General features: G+C 41.1%; 1 protein-coding gene across 3 annotated transcripts in view; it reads left to right on the top strand.

Moving 5' to 3' along the window:
• The first annotated feature begins 532 nt into the window (after nucleotides 1-532).
• Nucleotides 533-18621, top strand: part of tmtc2b (transmembrane O-mannosyltransferase targeting cadherins 2b) — a 137014-nt gene continuing 118925 nt past the window's right edge. For all 3 annotated transcript variants that reach the window (XM_066685325.1, XM_066685326.1, XM_066685327.1), the window contains exon 1: nucleotides 533-989. In XM_066685325.1, coding sequence (XP_066541422.1) covers nucleotides 907-989 — 83 coding nt within the window. In that variant the 5' untranslated portion in view covers nucleotides 533-906. The remainder of the gene's footprint in view (nucleotides 990-18621) is intronic.

Below are 18621 nucleotides of genomic sequence, written 5' to 3'. Positions count from 1 at the left end.
TAGTCAGAGAAATGTAATATCTGTAACAAAAAGTTGTCCTGCATCAGATATTGCCAGTGCCAAATCCCTGCCCATGCCTATGGAGCTGATAAAGGTGAATCGGGTGTAGTTTAGCCAGCCTCTGCTTGTTGAATATGTAGGTTATTTAGGGTTAGCCCTCCAAATTACCTTGGTATGGACAAAAATCATTAATAATGTATTCTTTAAAGCTCTCTGTATGTCGTTTGTGTGGAATCGACTCCCTCAATTAGAGTCAGCTCCATCATTTGTGGTATGGATCAGCCCCCCCAGCCGCTTCAGCTAAACGCAGCGCTGTCATCGCCGTGGCGACCGTGCTGCGTGTCATTAGGGATAATAGAATGACTGAGAGTGACGTGTAAATGAGTGTGCAAATGAAGCAGCTGTTGATTGGTCGGTGTGACCGGTACCGCACCACGTGAGCATTTTCATCTTTAATTGGGGCGAGTGAGTGAGGCGGAGGGGTTCGGCGCGCATGCGCAGTTTGCACGACGACCACACGCGGCTCCTTCGTCTCGCCGTTTATTCCACGGCCAGCACCATGCAGCTGCAGCACAACAGAGAGAGCAGCCGGAGAAAACACAGCTCTCTCAGCGGACTCAGCAGACACGGGCTCAGACTCAGTCTGTCACATCGTTCCGCTCCTCCAGCCTGGATCAGCGGCTCTCTCCGTGGATGAAGGCCGCCGTGAGCGCGCTGAGTATGGGTTAAATAGCCGCCGTGCTCCCGGACTCAGCGACTCACTTACTGCGCGCTCCCGAAGATGGGGACTCGGACTGAGATTTTCAGCTTTTGGCAAAAGGCGTCCTGACGGAGAGAGAAACCTCCGATTTCTTCGCTTTTTCTCGTTTTCCTTTGCTCCCGTCGCTTGCAGTGTGTTGTTGAGAAATGATCGCTGATGTGGTGTGCAGCGCCGTGGCTCTGGTCCTGTACGTGAACACACTGGGAGCTGACTTCTGCTACGATGACAGGTACATGGAGGAGGGTACAGTGCTGTTTGTGACTGTAGTATAGTACGGTATAGCCACTCTTGTGGACCAACGTGTCTGTCTGCTGTCCAGTTGTTTAGGCTGAATATTTGCCTTTGGCCTCTCGGCTTTTATCCGTGGTTCACTGTGAGAATGAACAGCGGGAGAATGGCGGTTGGATGGAGCAGGAGTAGGCTCCGTGTTTCACTGATATGAGCGAGGACATTCAGACATGCACCGAGCTACAGCTGGTAAACTTTAACGCCTGTGGGACTCCCGTAATCTTAAATGGATCTTAAATCTTTCAGATACTGAAGCCAGCTGGCCTCAGTTAACTTGGCGTAATGGACTATTTCATTAACGCGCTCCAACACTGACTTGTTGTAAACAACCGCGCCGCTAACGTAAATATCCCGCGCCTTGTTTACATTGTTTACCTCAACCGGCTTCGTTAGCTCAAATAGGCAAAATTCAGAGACCACACTTCATCTCGCTCATTTTCAGCTAAAACACATTATTAAGTAAAAGCTATTGAGTTTAACATGAGGAATATGCACAGAAATATCAGAAGCGGAATATATTTATTCAGTGTTTATGGTGTCCCCCATTTGCCTTCATTATAACTGTATTACGACTAGTTTCAATTTTGGAATCATAGAGAGAGTTCTCCACACATCCAAAGTGCAGTCTTTTTTCTTCTTTTTTTTTCTTTTACCCTCCACCTAATCCCCAAACATCCAGTGATGTTGGCACAGGGCGGACAGCTCCTTTTCAGATCATCATTAGCTTCTTTGTTTGTTTTGGATATTTTGTAAAAATAAAAAAATAAATAAAAGTCATTTTGTAAGTAACATGTCTGGCACCTCCTCTTGTCTCAGAATCATAGTATTGGGCTCACTTCTCACAGTAGAATGATGGACAAAAGCACCTGTAGAGTTTTAAGTATTATTTCAAACAATAGTGTAGATTTATTATCTCCTCTCTCAAAGATGACAGCTTTAGGTGCTGTTCATGTAGTGGTGATTGTTTTGGTGCCCTACCGAGGCCTGCCTGGTTGTTGAAAACCTCACATTTTAAACAAAACTTCGGGGAAAATCTGTTTTATTTATTTTTGTTAGTCCTTTCTTTTTATGCACCCCCTGGAAAATGAGTAACTTGTACCTAAGATGTGCTTTGCCTTTAGGACTAATTAAATAAATTGAGAGTGATTTCTGATTTTTGCACAGAATATACAGTTAAATAGATCTGTTTTTATTGATTGTTTTTTTTTATCAGTTTAGTTACCAGTGTTAAGACTGTGAAGTGGCATTTTGTTGTCAGTTTAATAGAGTGAAGACTGTTAGATATAATATGTGGACGTTGTTGCAGTCTGAAAGTGTTTAATATTCATTTAGTATATTTGATTCTCATCAACCTTTTGAAGACGCGCTTCTTCAAGGTCTTATAGTGTTTTATACCCGTTTAAGGCACATTTCCAGGGAAGCCTTCTGGCTGTGAGGAAGTTGTGTGGGTTTGATGAGGGGATTTTTTAATGTTGGATGACTTTCTGTAGTTAATTTTTTTCCTCACATATAAGCAAAAGGAGCGCTGTTGTGGGAAATGTGTGCAGTACAGAGATTTGCTATAACTGATTCTGGTAAAAGTGTCGCTGCATCAGAAAATTGGGAAAGTCTCAGCTAGCCTCCTGTAATGTGTGTTAGTGTGCAGGGTGCATGTTCACGGCACGGCTGGAACTCCTGATTGTTAGGGGACTGCTGTGTACAACAGGCTGGTCCAAAAAACATTCCGGGTTGGAATCCGGATCGACCATGTCTTTATTTATTTATTTATTTATTTATTTATTTATTTATAAATATAATCCGCTCTCATCGTGACCTCACTGAGCAATACAGTAAATCTCTAGGGACGTTCAGATTAATAGCTTACAACATAATCAGATATTATATTAGATATTAGTCCTTGCTCTGCTGTTTTTGCTGCTTGCTGTTAACCTTCAGACACACAGCAAACAAGTTCAGTAAAGGTGAATCAGGGATAGATCAGCTGCCTTTTTTTGCTGCTGCAAGTGCAGCAAGTGTGAAAGCGATTGTGTGGTGTGAGACAAAGGTGCAGTATAGAGACATCATTCAGAAGCAGGAGGGTGTGGGAGAGCTGTGAGATGAAGGCTTCAGCAGCGGTGGTTATTGATAGCAGGCTGCTTCTGGTACGTGTGCAGGAGCTACAGTTGTTTTGGAGCAAATAATTAGTGTAAGTTGCAGTGAAATAGTTTGTGTTATTTGTAAGGCACCTGAAGAGAATTACAGAAGCCCACCCCCAAGTAGAAGCCACTGTTTTAATGGCTGTTTATGACAAGTTTTATTCTAAAATGCTGTTTATGGGTATGTTATGTTCACTGATAAACCCACTCCTAACAACTAGGGGAATAACGATACTCGGCCTAAAACATTTATTTATTTATTTTTTAAATACAATATTCCTGTAATTCCACCCTCCGAGGTCCTGCCTTTCATCCCACCCTCTGTCCAATTACAAATAGCCCAAACCCACCATGTTGCCAAGTCTACAAAGATAGTGTTATGCAGCCATGAAATTACTAAGTGAACATAGTTAATGTTATATTTTACCGCACCAAAAAGCCCCATTGCCCTTCTACAAATCTCCATGACCTGAGACGGAGTAAAATGAGAGGAAGTATAGGCGTTGTGTTTGAAAAATGGAGACAATTTAGATGCAGCAACATCTAGAACATTGTAGAACAGATCCAGAGCTGGCAATTTTTTTCCTGAACAGGTAACAGCAAATCATTTACACCTTTCAATCATTCACCTTCATATAAAACACACAAAACATAGTCCTTAAAAAAAAATGTACACATGCATATATTAAAAAGAGTAAATGCCATAGGTTGAGTGTTTTATATAAAGAAAATGAGGCATAGTGACATTATCAAGGTGTTAGGGCTATGTTTTGTGTGTTTTATATGAAGGTGAATGATTGAAAGGTATAAATACCGTTTGCTTGTTTGTTTTAAAGAAATTGATGCAGATTCATGTGCATTTCTCCATGGTGTGAGTTTTAAACAAATTACAGAGTAAGGATTGTGTTTGAAATTGTGTTTGTATTCACCTATTTAAGGTGGAATGGAGAAATCAAGCTTGGTAGTACACAGAACGTATAAGGGTCAGTAGGTGGGTATAGTAGGTAGATGTTTTAGTGACATGATGCACACTTGGTTGTGTGTTGTAAACGGATAAAATGGGAAATATGTGTTTAAAAACAAGTTTAGTTAGCTTTGCTTCACATAACTGTTTAAAGTGGAAATGAGTATTCAATAAGAAGCTGAGGAATAACACAAATAAGGTGGGACTAAATGCTTGAATACGAAAATTATGGATAAGAAGCAAAAATCTGCCTCCTAAAATGACATTTATGGTTGAAGGGAAAATTTAGTGTAAAATTTTAAGGTGGTTTAGAGAGCCCATTCTGTTAAATGCAGGGGAACTGGTGGCGGCTCTTTCCATTTTTGCCACATTCTTAGCTCTTCCGGTCCAAAGGTCTTAAACTTGTCTCTTGCTTGTTCATTCAGTTTTCCTCAAACTGGCAACCTTGTCGACCTTCAAGTCTCGGGGAGTAGGAGTAGGGGGAGGGGGCAGACAGCTCTCTCCGCTGTTTTGAAACTGTATTATTGTTCTCATTTTAATTGCTTGGTATCAGAATTATAGATTGCTCCTTTAAATGAGTCAAGAAAACTGCCTCTTTTGAGGGGGCTAATATGTAAACACTGACCAATACAACACTTGCTGTTAATTGGACCCATTTCCTGCCAATCAAATTGTATGCTAATGTCCAAATGTGTTATTAGGGGCAGAGAAATATAGCTCCACTGTTTTTAACCTAAACTAGAATTTTCTGAAATTTCCATAACATGTAGCCTTGCTATGGTGACCTTGGTTTAAAACCGAAATAACACTTAGCTTAATCTTTTACCACCACCTGGAGTGAAGCTTGTGGAAGGAGTTGAAAGCCTCTCCACCAGACTGGTCCTGGCCAGTGTAACAGCTCAAACTAGTTATTTTTTCATTTGTGTTGAGAAGAAGCAGACATGGTATGGTAGGAAAATAAAGGCTATTTCGATGCCCTATGCGATGTGTGTGGAAACATGTTCAGACCCAGCATACATCCTTCAGAACGCCACAAGCTCAAAGTGGCTGCTCTCGCTTTCAGTGCTGAGGTAATATTTAACCAAACAGTGTACTATCAGATAACCCCAGCCACAACTGTGCTTTATTGAGTTCATTATGAGAGATTGAGAGATTGGAGTGTGGCAGGAGTGTTAAGGAAGGCAAGTTAAGGCCTTTAACATTTCAGACAGGAAACATGGCACTTGTAGGAGCAGCCCTCTGCTGATATTGTGATCGGAGTAATGTACAAAACATTCGTTGTATAAAACGCTCACATAGAGCTTGTAAAATATGATGCATGTCAAATGTGCACAGTGGAGGCAGAATAAATAATGCATGGTTGCGTTTTACTCTTTTAATGAAAGCATTTTTATTTATTTATTTATTTTTTAAAAGGAAAAAAGGTGTCCTCAGTTAACTTGTTGCTGTGACCTTAACATCACCCTTTATGTATTTTCATATCTAAAATCTATGTCTCACATGGTGCCCATATGTCTTTTTTATAGAGGAAAATGCAGTGTACACTGTAGAATGTGCATCTGTTAGAGAAATGGAGAGAGGTGAAGGGGCTTTATGAATCAAAAGAGAAATCCCCACCTACTTAATGGTTAAACGTTGAAATGTGATGCAGGCTTCTACTGGAGTCTATGGAGACTCTCTTGGAGACATCCGTACCGAGGAATGCCAAAGAATATACATTATTATGAATCTTTTTTCTCTCTCTCGCACTTTCTTGCTCTCTTTCTAATATATGTTTATGCAAGCCTTTTATAGTAGTAATTTTTCTCTTGTACTAAGTCATTACAGAGCCAGGCCTGTACCCCTTTGTTGTGCAGCCTGTGTTATAGAGCTGTTAGAACATAAATCCTTGTTGTTCATTCCCATCACGTAAAAGGAAAGCCTTCTTTTCCTTAGGCCATCAGTGTCCTTGGTGGATAGAGAGCACTCCTGTGACATTCCCCTCTCTCAGGTCCATACGAGTTTAAAGCATTTGCAACCTGTATAATCATAGCCAGTGGGCAAATTCTGAAGCAACGGCCTATTGCTTTCAATTGTGCATGTCTTTTAGCATCAGCTCATATTTGGATATTTATACATTCCCTAAAACAGGGAAACATTGGGATTACTGTCCATAGAAACAAGTCATATGACATACAGTATATAGAGGATGGATTGAAAATGCTGGAGTATTTCTTTTAATAAGGTCTTTAGTATTCAGTCTTAGATGGTGCTCTGTCTTTGCTCAATGTCTTCTATTGCACCGGAGCCTGACACCTGTGTTGGGGAGTGAGAGTCATAACTCATGGTGTTCATATCTGTGGTGCCATAAGCCCGAGCTCAGGCCAGAGATGGACAGATGAGCGGCTAAATGGATAAATGCCAGATATGAATTATGCCTGGTTTCTGCTACCTGCCATGAAACTGTCCACAGTCCTGACAGATGTGCTCATCTGAGGTCTCCTGCTTGCTGGGATGGTGAAGGTTAGTGTAGAGAGAGCAGTTGATCGCAGCTTGTTCTTGGCCAGGTTGACCCTGGCTGGGCTTAGGGCTACACTAATAAATCATTGGTTAATCACCATCGCAGCATTGGCCTTTGCAGAGGGTCACAACCCAGAAATGTGTCCACTATCAAATCACATTTCATGATTTTGTGTCCGATCCCAGATTCATGTTTTGAGGGATTTATTTAAAAGTCTTTTTTAATGTTAACCTTTGAGCCAACAATTAATGCAGTGTAATGTGTATCACAGTTGCAGTATGGAGCAATGCAACTACTTTTGAGATCATAGGTAGGTTTTAGCATTGTAGTATTTTTAACTTGAAATTACAGCTTCAAAATCATTGTGATGCCTCTCTGAGCTGTAACAGAGAGGATAGGTCCTCTCTCGTTGCTCTGCTGGGCTCAGCACTGCGGAAACTGCACTGTGTAACTTTTGCAGCAGGTTGGGGTACATCCCCTTCCTTTTGATTTCAGGACAGTGCTGTAAAAGTAAATCATACTCTGCTTTATAGGGAGCCTGGGAGGGTGGAAGCAAAAGTACCATCCCTAAAATAACCCAAATCTTGACCAAAGAGAAGGTTCATATGTAAAGCAAAGCGGTGCTGTAGTTTTGCTAAAACGTGATCTTAATGAGTCCTTCAGTCAATGATATAGTCCTGTATATATCTGTGTGGTGTTTATAGAATGATTTACATGGTTAAATTAATCTTGAAATGGTTGAAATACTACTTCAGATTGGTTGTGAATGCATTGTATATCGTGCTTTGTAGCGCCTTTTTAGAAAATGCTTCTAGAAGAAGTAGAAGAAGAAGAAACACCTTTATGGATCTCCTTAGGGGTAATTGTTTCTCTGCATTTGACCCATCCGTGGCAGTGAACACACAAACACACACTAGTGAGCAGTTCTTCACAAACAATAGGTGCAATGAACACACACACACACACACACACACAACCAGAGCATGGGCCTGCCAACCATCTCAGTGCCTGGGGAGCAGTTTGGGGGTTAGGTGCCTTGCTCAAGGGTACTTCATCCGTGAATGAATTCTTCCTTTACGGTCCCGGGAATTGAAGCGGCGATCCGCTGACCTCAAGCTTGCTTCTCTAACCTTGAGGTTCTGCTATTGTTGTAAGCTGAAATTTGTTGCAATAATGGAAGAGCCCTTTCTAGTGCCTTATAGATCCGTTTTCAAAAAGATGCATACAGTTCCATATAGAACACACACAGGTAAATTGAGAACATGGTTCAGAAACTTTTACTTTACACGTAATTAAGAACCATTTAAAAAGATTTTAAGAGTGTAAGTTCAGCTATGCTCAGTAAGGCTTCCAAACAAAAATATCCTTAAAACACACACTCTTAGTTTCTCAGTCTGTGCTGAGCGTGTGGTGCTGTCAGGGACAGTATAAATATCTAAAGGAAAAAAATTAACAGGTTTAGTATTTCAAATAGCTTTATGTGTTCAGAGTTATTGCGGCAAGTTTTAGCTTCGCTGAATGAATTCTGTTTTAGGAAGGTCAGTGTGTGGTTGAGATTTCAGGGCCTGGGCTCTGTGTGTGAGACGCTGTAAATGGGCTGATGCTGTGCTGATGCTGTGGTTGGTAGTGAGTGTTTGGAGCTGCTCTTCACAGGCAATGCTGTGGTGTCCACATGCTCAGAGTCCAGTGTGTGTGTGTGTGTGTCTCCCTCTCTCTCCTCCATGTCTACCTTGAGCTCCCTGTAATTATCCCTCTCTGAGAGGGACTCTGAGGCTCACATTCACTCAGAGAGGCCTCCTCTAATCCCCCAATGGCTGCATCCAGATGGCCATGCTTGCAAAGCATTGTGGGTTCCCTTTTTCCCTATAAAATGGACCCACAGTGCTTTGCAGGGTGGTAACTTAAAAAAAAAAAAAAGTAAATAAAAGAAAACAAACATTGTTGCTATATTCTTTTGTTTAAAAAAAATAATAAAAAATCACAAAGAGAGTGAGTTGTGGTACAAATGTCAGTTTTACAGGAGATTGGCTGTTTGTCCCACTCTGCTGTGGGACTAGCTTTATGGAGCCTGATTTCATGATGTTTTCTTATTTGTTTTTGTGGAGTGTGTTTGTTGTGTTGAGCAAATATTTGTAAACCGTGCGTGTCACTCAGTGCTTGAGATTAGCCAGGAAACAGTGTGCCACTGAGCTGTGACTCAGTACTGGCATTTCACTGTGGTCCCCAAGCTAGGATTAATCCTAAGCAGCAGTCCAACTATCCTTTTATTTATCAAATTTTCTGCTTAAGTGTGTGTGTGTGTGATGCGTTGATGTATACGCTAATGCTAAACAATTGTGGCCTTGTGTACAATAGGCATTATGTATTTTATATGTTTTGATTTACATTTTTGTGTGTGTGTGTAATAATTAAGCAGCCATAATTGAATGCAGTTTGTGCTTGTTTCAAAATCACTCTACTGCAGTAATTCAATTGTTGTTACAGTTATAACCCAAATAAGTGAACAAAACACAACTGTACATTGCGGTAGGTGACCAGGAGGGCCACAGTGCTGTGTGTGCTGAACACTGGAATTCTCAGCTCTATGTATATCTCACTGAGATGTCCATACGTCTCACCACAAATAGATGCTTTCACTTCTCCTGAATGTTTTGCTACACAAGTGAGAGCCCAGATTCCTTCCCCACTGACCACAAAAGTATGATGGACGAGGCACACAAGAGCTTATTTGCTGCTAAAAATAATATTAATGACACGCTGCAGCAGGTTGTGTGATGCATGGCTGTGTACATGCCCTTGTTTTAAGGAACACCTCGGTTCTTTGGGTTAAAACCCTTCAAAATTCCTATTTAGAATGTGATGTACTTGGTTTAAAAGTGTTCCACACAGTGGATTTGGGAGATTACAATATAGCGACAATGTTTGCCTTTAATTGGAAAAGAATGTGTTAAAAATAATTTAATAAATAACTAAACCTTTTGCACTTGTTTTTTTACTATTTCTTCAACATGAAATATTTAGATACATAAACATATAGTGCACATCTTCACCAGTTGCTAATCTTGTTTGGACAATTGGACAAAAATATAATAAATTAAAAGCACATCTGTGTTGGCTTTTGCTTCTGTGTAACATAACACATTATAAACTAAACAAAACAAAAATGATGTTGTTTTACAAAGGCCACAATCTATGATATGATACTAATGCATTGTAGTGTTTGGTGTAGTGTAGTGAATTAACTAGTAAATATGGCATGCTACACCTGTATACGTCTTTTCACAAGACTCCTAAAATACATTTATCTTCATGTGTAAACAGATTAGATAATTGCAAGTCACCGGATATGAATATCTGTGGAGTTTATGATTTGTTCTAATCCTACCAGACTTTGGGTCAGTATTACTTTAGGAACAGTATATTTATTAGTGCCTCTGAGTTTGTACAGCAGACTTTGTTGCCCCTGAGAGGCTGTGGTCTGACCTGCTGCCTTCCAGTGACAAATTCTCCCCTCACTTCTGGGTCAGTGGTCCCTGCAGAAATCATAAACACTGTTAAACATACCCTTACTTTTTGTGTGTGTGTGTGTGTGTGTGTGTGTGTGTGTGTCAAATGCACACTCACTATGGTTTGTTTATTTTAACAAAAATTGACCTCATAAATGAACTTTCCCGACCAGAGCCTTGTCTATCATACAGGATCCTACAGCAGGAGATATTTAAATTGTATGTAAATCTGCCAGACCACTCTCTGAGACTCTGAAATGGATTAAGTGGCAAAGATGATGATGATAAATCTGCCACATTTTATTTTGATGGTTCCTTGTAGATATTAATTAACAGACCTGTTGGTGGTAGTTGATGATCAATATTGGGGTAAAGGTGAGTTTCAGGAGAAGGTGTGGGTTGGTGTTCAAATTAGGTTTAGGATGGGGAAAGTTTGCCATTATTTGTGAAGTATTACAGTATACAAATCTGTTCCTTGTATGTTGAGTAAACTACTGTGTTACAGGGGAGTAACTCTTGACTCTTGATCTTACAGCATGGAAACAATATGGAGACCCCATTTGACTAAAAGTTAAGCACAAATAATATTTTTAATATTTTTAACTGATAAAAATATGGTTGAAGACTGGGGCACCAAACACATTGCAGGTGAAGCTTATACCCTCTCAGCTCAGTGGACAGGAAAATCCCAACATACTCTTTTTATTCTTGTAATAATTAATTATTATCATTTAATTATAATATGGTGGCGCAGCAGGTAGTGTCGCAGTCACACAGCTCCAGGGGCCTGGAGGTTGTGGGTTCGATTCCCGCTCCAGGTGACTGTCTGTGAGGAGTTTGGTGTGTTCTCCCCGTGTCCGTGTGGGTTTCCTCCGGGTGCTCTGGTTTCCTCCCACAGTCCAAAAACACGCTGGTAGTTGAATTGGCGACTCCAAAGTGTCCGTAGGTGTGAGTGTGTGAGTGAATGTGTGTGTGTCTGTGTTGCCCTGTGAAGGACTGGCGCACCCTCCAGGGTGTATTCCTGCCTTGCGCCCAATGATTCCAGGTAGGCTCTGGAACCACTGCGACCCTGAATTGGATAAGCGGTTACAGATAATGAATGAATAATTATAATATTAGCAGCATGTAGTGTCACAGTCACGCAGCTCCAGGGACTGTCTTTGAGAAGTTTGTGTTCCCCCTGTGTCCGTGTGCTCCGGTTCCTCCCTCGGTCCATGTAAAGTGAGTGTAAATGGTGTTTTTGCCTGTGTGCATATGTTTAGTGCCGTCATCACTAGCAGTGATGTGTAGTGTGTCCCAAATGGCTCCTTGCTTCCTACATAGTGCACAGTGCAAGTGAGTAAACTACATCATCTGCACCAAAATAATGCACTTGTTTTGGAAAAGGGTGATAGCTGCATATAAATAGATGTGCTTAAAAAATATTGCTTATTGCTTAAATATTGCTTTAAAAATATTGCTAGGTGTAAAAACCCTTTAAGGACCTACATCTTGTGCTATGTAGTGCCTAGGGGCCCATTTTGGGATGGAGCTACATAGATGTGTCACTGTGCCCTTGCTTGCTATTTCAGAGGCTAAGTAAACAAAGAGCAATGCGTGATGTGACAAGATGATCTGTTGAGATGCAGAATCTTTAGCTCTATTCTCAAACAGCTCAGATAAGATCCTTTGATAAGTGCCATAACCATGGTCCAGATGGTGTCTAGACTCAAATCTGAGGATTGGGAGCAAGCCTGTTTTTTCTTCTTGCTGGCATTTGGGGGGAGGGTCTGGTTGTAGGCCATTCCAGGCTTCATTATTGAAGTGCGGTGCTGTCAGAAAATGGCAAGACTGGATGGCCCTTGTCCCATTCCACCTAGGTTTTCACAAAGAGTAAATGGGTTCTTTGATTGCTGGGGCATTTGATTGTTGCTGACGCTGGTCAGGATGGAGTGCGTTGACCCCTCGCTGTCTTCTGGGCTCTGAAAGGGCCTGTTGTTCACAAATGAGTCTCCAGATCAGACAAGCCTGGGCAAGCCGTGATGTTGTCTGTCAGGAAGCAGAGTGTACTGGCCATATGTAGCCTTTCGCAGTAGTGGTCAGCAGAAGGGATTAACTTTACCGGACACAGTGGGAGAGCATTGCTCATCATCTTCTATCACTTTGAATGCTACTTAATTAAAGCCAACAGCTTATCTCTTCGGGATCATTATTTTTAGGCATACATTTGTCCTCAATTCATGCCGTATAAGGCTAATCACATTAACTGGGTTTAATATTTAGGCCCAGTCCTCCTGTTGTGATGTTGCTGTGACTAACCTTGCACTCATCCCACGCTTGGGCAGTGGTGTTTAGCAGGAGATTAGGAATTAGACCTTGTGGCCCATCAGGATTACAGTTTCAATGCAATTAAACAGTCTGTTTGTTGAGAAAGGACAATAAAACTTGGCAGTGGTGACGGACAGATTGATTTTGTTGGCACGAAGGACTGCTAGTGTGCTCTGGTTTAAAGCGACGTCTGGAAGGAGGCCTTGCAGAAGGAGTTTTGGTGTAATATTTCAGCCTCGTCATTAGACATGGCTCTCAGATCATTTTCTTTCGTTTCAGTAGGTGGTTAATGGCTCTAGACAAGGCCTTTGATTTGGGACTAATGTATGCTGATGGATCTTATTCTGTGCCCTACTCCAGCTCCGTCCTGCCTTCTACTTTAATGGGATTAGCAGAGGCTGAGAATGATTGGGTGGGTGGTGGTGGTGGTGGGGTGTGTGTAAAGAGAGCATGCAGTCCATTTTAAATAAAATCTCCCCAGTCACCCATATCAAAGATAACAATGATGAATACTGCAGTAAAAATACATATATTTTAAATGTTATTAATATTTATTTTATTACATTTATCTTTTTAATAATTAAGACTTCCCCTCTCTGGGCACTTCCCATTCCTATTCTGGATGCTGAGACTCAATCAGGGCTTCTAACTCTACTTTGTGCTTTCTAAAGTCCTGTGTGGTCTCTCTGTTCTTTTCTCTGGCTCAAGTGCTTGTACTCACAGTTAGGAAATAATATCTCATCTTTGTGAGCTTATCTCAGTGTAGAACAATGGCAGAAGTGTTTGTGTTTTGGAGCAGGAGGGGGATGTAACGCCCTTGTGTACCAACCTGTCGGAACTCATCAGCACAGCGTGGGAGAATGTGCCTGGATGTGTTTCCTCTGCAGCTGAGAGGCTCCAGCTCACTTTAAGGCCTGCTGTGTGGGTGAAAGGGCATATATCACCTGATATTAATATCTGCAGTACTGGTCCGCAAGCAGAGACCACCCTTCATTTCATTCCAAACAGACATTTTCTAGAAATCATTCCTTTTTTTTCTTTTTTTATTGGTTGAGAGCAGAAAATCTACACGGAAAAGAAGGTCACAGAAACCTTCTGAATGGAAGCTGTTTTTGGTATTGCTGTATCCACACTGCTTTCCTTTATAACTTGCATTCTTTTTAGGCTTACTTTTTACAGAGATGTTTGTCTACACATCAAAAGTCCAGTTTTAGGAATTGGCTGTCTTTTCTGCTTCTCATTTTCCTCAGTCTATCAAAACTTAGTCCACATTTTGGCTAACTGTTTTGGTGTTCTCCATTCTCACTAATGGGTCCTTGACATCTACACTCTTTAAAGGTGCTACAAAAAAAAAACATGTGTGTTTGAGATGTGAGTAAAAGAACCTTTTTAAAGGATTATAAATCAGCGACCAAAGCACAATCTCACACCAAATATAAACAGTGCTCAAAAAACAAAAGATCCCAGCTTTAATACTGGAGCATATTTACAGTACAAGCCTCGTCACTGAACAATGAGGGTCAAAAATACAAAAGCAAAAATAATCGTTCATTAATCGTAATCATGGTAAAATGTACAATTAATCGATATTGATTAGAGCTCATATCGCCCAGTACTAGTTCTTACCCATTTAAATGTTATTAGCAAAGATTGTTCTTTATGGAAGCAAACACAGTTCTTCTATGGCATTGCTCAAATAACCTTTTGTTGCACATTTTTCTAATAGTGTTCACATTCATTTAGACCAGAGGTATGTAGTTATAATTCAGTGAGGTCCAATGGACAAATATTATCCCTGCAAAGTTCCAAACATCTGGTTTCTCATAGGCTATGTTCACGCAGCAGATAAAAGTGGCCGAAATCTGATTTTGTGATCAAATCTTATTTATGTGTTTTTTTATTTATTGTTCTGCTGTTCACACTGTCTACATAATGTGACCTATATCTGACATCAGTCTGAACAGGTCACACTCCTAAACTGACCCACATGTGGAAAAGGATGATGCTTCAGGCGCTGACCAGAAGGAACTGTCTGTCTGTTTCATATAATGTATGTTTGTTTTTGAAATGAAGGAATGGGGATGGATTGGTGTTTTAGTGCAACACTGTATAGCACCACCTCCTATTTCTATATTCCAAATGAGCTCAGTGTTAAAAACAGAATAAAATATAGACTGTAAAGGATATTAAAAACGGATGTTTCTTTCTCTCTAAGCTCAAGGTTCCAGGTTCTCTCGCAAAGACAAGGTCTCCAAAGAGAACTAGGATGAGCACCGATATAATCCGAGTTTATAATGAGGGTAACATGAGTAATATTTCCATGATCCACATATGCAGCTTCATACCAACATGAAAATGATAAAAGTGATATAGAACTACAGTTTGTCTTATAAAAACAATTAATACAAATTTCCATGCGTTTTTTTTTCTCTTCTCATAAATTAGACATAAACCTGTATTCAAAATTGTTTTTTTTTTCCTTTGCTTCCCGATATTTTTTTTTATATATATATATATATATAATTTTTTTATTTTATTCTATTTATTTATTTATTTATTTTTTATTACAAAACCAAAAATGATTTGACCAGTGCTTTTTGATGCTAAAAGAATAAATGTAAACCGCATGGTCGGTCTGGTCTTTTTATCTGGTCTTTATCTGCTCTCACATACGTCCCTCTTGCTCTCTCTAGTGAATTGGCCATGCAGAACAAATAAACGATTTGATTGGCTTGATTCTGTCAAGCTGTTGCTGTATCAAGCAGATTAGCTGCACACATTGTCTTCCTCTTGAGAAGGCCAAACCTGGGTAGTTCTGTTTTTCACATATACTCTGTGTAATACACATCCTATTCCTCCTGGAACATGAACATGAATGGCTGTGCTGAATGGAAGTGAAAGGATTGAAGGTTTACTGTGGTAATGGTTGAGTAAGTTTAAGCAAGAACAACTTGGTGTCCTCTGGTGTAGTCAGTATATGGAGCCCACCTACAAGTGAAAGCCCATGTCAGCATTACAGCAGTGTTAGTAATGGCATTGCAGAAAGATACGTGAAGAAAAAAAAATTCAGCTAAATCACTTGGTACAACTCCAGCTGTTTTGAGTGTGTTTGTTTTGTCAATGATCCTTCTTCTGAAGAGACAAAAATGAGGATAGGAAAGAGTCTGTTCTTGCACCTGCTCTGATTCATTCATTGAGCCAGAGGTTTTTTTTTTTTTTCTGCCGTGGTACATGCCTTGTTAATGGGCCATTTCTCCATGAGCGGGACTCCTTTTGGAGCACTGGAGGAGCTGGGGAGTTTTCCCCTGTAACCAGAGAGCATTTGCACATGTGGTTCACCTGCTTTTGCTTCTGTTTGATTTGCTTTCTCAACGCCAGCTGTGTTGGCTCTGAAAACAGCCAGCACAGTACCCACAATATCCTGAACTCTGCTGTTCTGAGCTTGTTATTGTCTAGTACCTGAATCTCGAACTGTTCGCATCGCCTTTGAAGTTAACTCCGCTTCTTGTTCCGAGATATCCATAAAATGTGTAATAGGTGTATTCCGGCCACAAGCTTCTTCTACATTTGGCACAATGAAAGGCAAAAACCCAAAAGATTTCCTTTCATTTTTTTTCTTTCCAATATTCCTTTGAACAAAATCTCATGTGTATGAAAAGTGGACAAATAATGTAGCTAAAGGTCTGGCAAAAGCAAGATGTTTGGAGTAATCCTGCTGGATAAAGACATGATTAAGCTTGTATTACTCTTTGGCTGCAGTCTTTTATTTTTCAGATAGTCGTCTCATGGTGTTTGCTTGGTGCAGAGTTGGGTCTTGGACAGCAACCTAATATAAGCAAACCAAGGCATATTTCCTGTATTGCTTCCATTTCCATATCCACATCATTTAAATATCCATGGTCTGTTGGAGGTCACACGAGTGGAGCGTTATGGATTTGGCGTGATCCTGCTATAAGAGGATGTCGTCCTGGTGTTTACTAACAAAGGCTTTAGAAGAGTATCTGGGCTATCTAGGGATGGGAATATGAGAGGATTAGCAGCAGACCTCACAGTTCCAGTCATAGCTTATGCCAAGTTTGCTGTTGGCTGGACCTTTCTGGTCCTGTTTTATGTGCTTAACCCAGTGCTGGTCCTAAGAAGGATGATAAAATTCCATATAGGTCCTTTGATTATTAGAGACAAAGTGACACATGGAACTTACTTGTAACTCTCACTCACTCGCTCAAACATACTCCTTCACATTTGGGACATAAGGCACAAAGGCTTCATTCATTGTTTTGCTTCAAGGGTTTGGTGTCCTTGTTTTTAGTTCTGAGAATTAATTTATTTTTGGTAATGTGCACAGTAATGGTAATGGTGCAGCAGGTAGTGTCGCAGTCACACAGCTCCAGGGACCTGGAGGTTGTGGGTTCGATTCCTGCTCCCGGTGACTGTCTGTGAGGAGTTGGTGTGTTTTCCTGTGTCCGTTTGGGTTTCCTCTGGGTGCTCTGGTTTCCTCCCACAGTCCAAAAACACATGTTGGTGGGTGGATTGGTGACTTAGAAGTGTCTGTAGGTGTGAGTGAATGTGTGTGTGTCTGTGTTGCCCTGTGAAGAACTGGCGCCCCCTCCAGGGTGTGTTCCCACCTTGTGCCCAATAATTCCAGGTAGGCTCTGGACCCACCGCGACCCTGAACTGGATAAGCGGTTACAGATAATGAATGAATGAATAATGTGTGGTATGTCACTGTTGGAAATGTCCTGTTGTCGTGTGTGTGTACCAAACAGCCAAACATTTCGCGACCCTGAATTGGATAAGCGCTTACAGATAATGAATGAATGAATGAATATTTTTTCTACTGAGTTTTATGATTAAAAAGCACTGGTCTGTATAGGCCCTAAGACCAGCAGATGTTTTCTGAAATCCTTATAGAGTCCATCATTAGATTTGTTTGAGATAAACTGTCCCTTGCCTTGGTGCTCAGCGAGAGTAGCCAGTTACAGTTGGGGGAGAAGGTAGAAAAGAGCCGTCAAGTCAAGCTCTGGCAGATCTCGTGGGGTTTCATAATTAAAATCATAAAGAATATAATTTGTCACGCTACTACAGAGCAGGACATTACTGTACATACAGGGTCTGTAAGAAAACATTATTTTACATGATTTAAATTTTAGAATGAAAAGAAGCAAATATCAAAGCTTCTAACCAGTGAGAAACTGTTGTTATCATGCCGTATCTCAACAGCACATGCAGTTTGTGGAGAGAAACTACAGCGTTTGTCTCTGAAATCGGGAGCAGACAGGCGCAGGCAAGATTATAATGGCATATGTTATTGTGACACTCCTATGGTGCAGAGGCAAGTTGGCTGTATGCGCCTCACTGAGCCAGGTGCCTGTTGGCCTGTGTAGCGCCGAGCTAAGTTGAACAAGTTGTTTGTGCACGCCCCCCCACCTCCTTTGGTGGTGGTGGTTGTGGTTGTTCTTCACGTTGTGCAGCAGCCATTACACTGCCATCTAGTGGCCTGGGTGTGCCAGGAAGTCAGGATTCTGTCTAGCTTGTGGGGACCTGCTCTATGAAATATAAACTGGTATATTTGGTGAAATAGTAATGTCTTAAGTATTATTTTACTGTAAAAATGAATATTTTATATATTTTCCCTAAGGGGAAAAAAGACATATTTTGCAGCAGCTGCTGGGCTGCCTTTGTGCTGTTGTGCCTCAGTTAGTTCTGCTCCCTGCGTTGATACTTCAGGCTGAGACGGTTACAGCATGGCATCACAACAGAGATGAAGTTGACCACACGGTGGATTTGTTCAGCTTCCAGCACGTCTGCCTGTGAGGAGACGTCCACGCTGACTGGCGCAGTGGAGCTCCAGATGGAGAAGAGATTGCGCTGTATTGTGTTTTGTGCACTCAGCCAGATCTTTCTCAGGCAGTTTAAGAAAGGTCTAATACCCGCAGGGGCTGGCTTGCCTTGTCCAGTGAGTGATGGACGTAGCCTTGACTCTGGAACTCCAGCTATGTCTGTGTAATTTGGAGATGCTCCTTCATCTGCTCAGAGCTTTGGTGCTGACTGGGAGGAGTTTTCTGTTCACCTGTGAAGGCCTGCACTGGTGAGTGTGTGGGTTTTCACTGTTGCGCACACAGTAGGGTCTTCATCTCCTGAATGAAGAGGATGTGAGTGTG

This window comes from Hoplias malabaricus, chromosome 11 (genome assembly GCF_029633855.1).
Source record: "Hoplias malabaricus isolate fHopMal1 chromosome 11, fHopMal1.hap1, whole genome shotgun sequence".
In the NCBI taxonomy this organism is placed as follows: Eukaryota; Metazoa; Chordata; class Actinopteri; order Characiformes; family Erythrinidae; genus Hoplias; species Hoplias malabaricus.
Note: the sequence above shows the minus strand (reverse complement) of the source record. Positions and strands in the feature narration are given on the sequence as shown.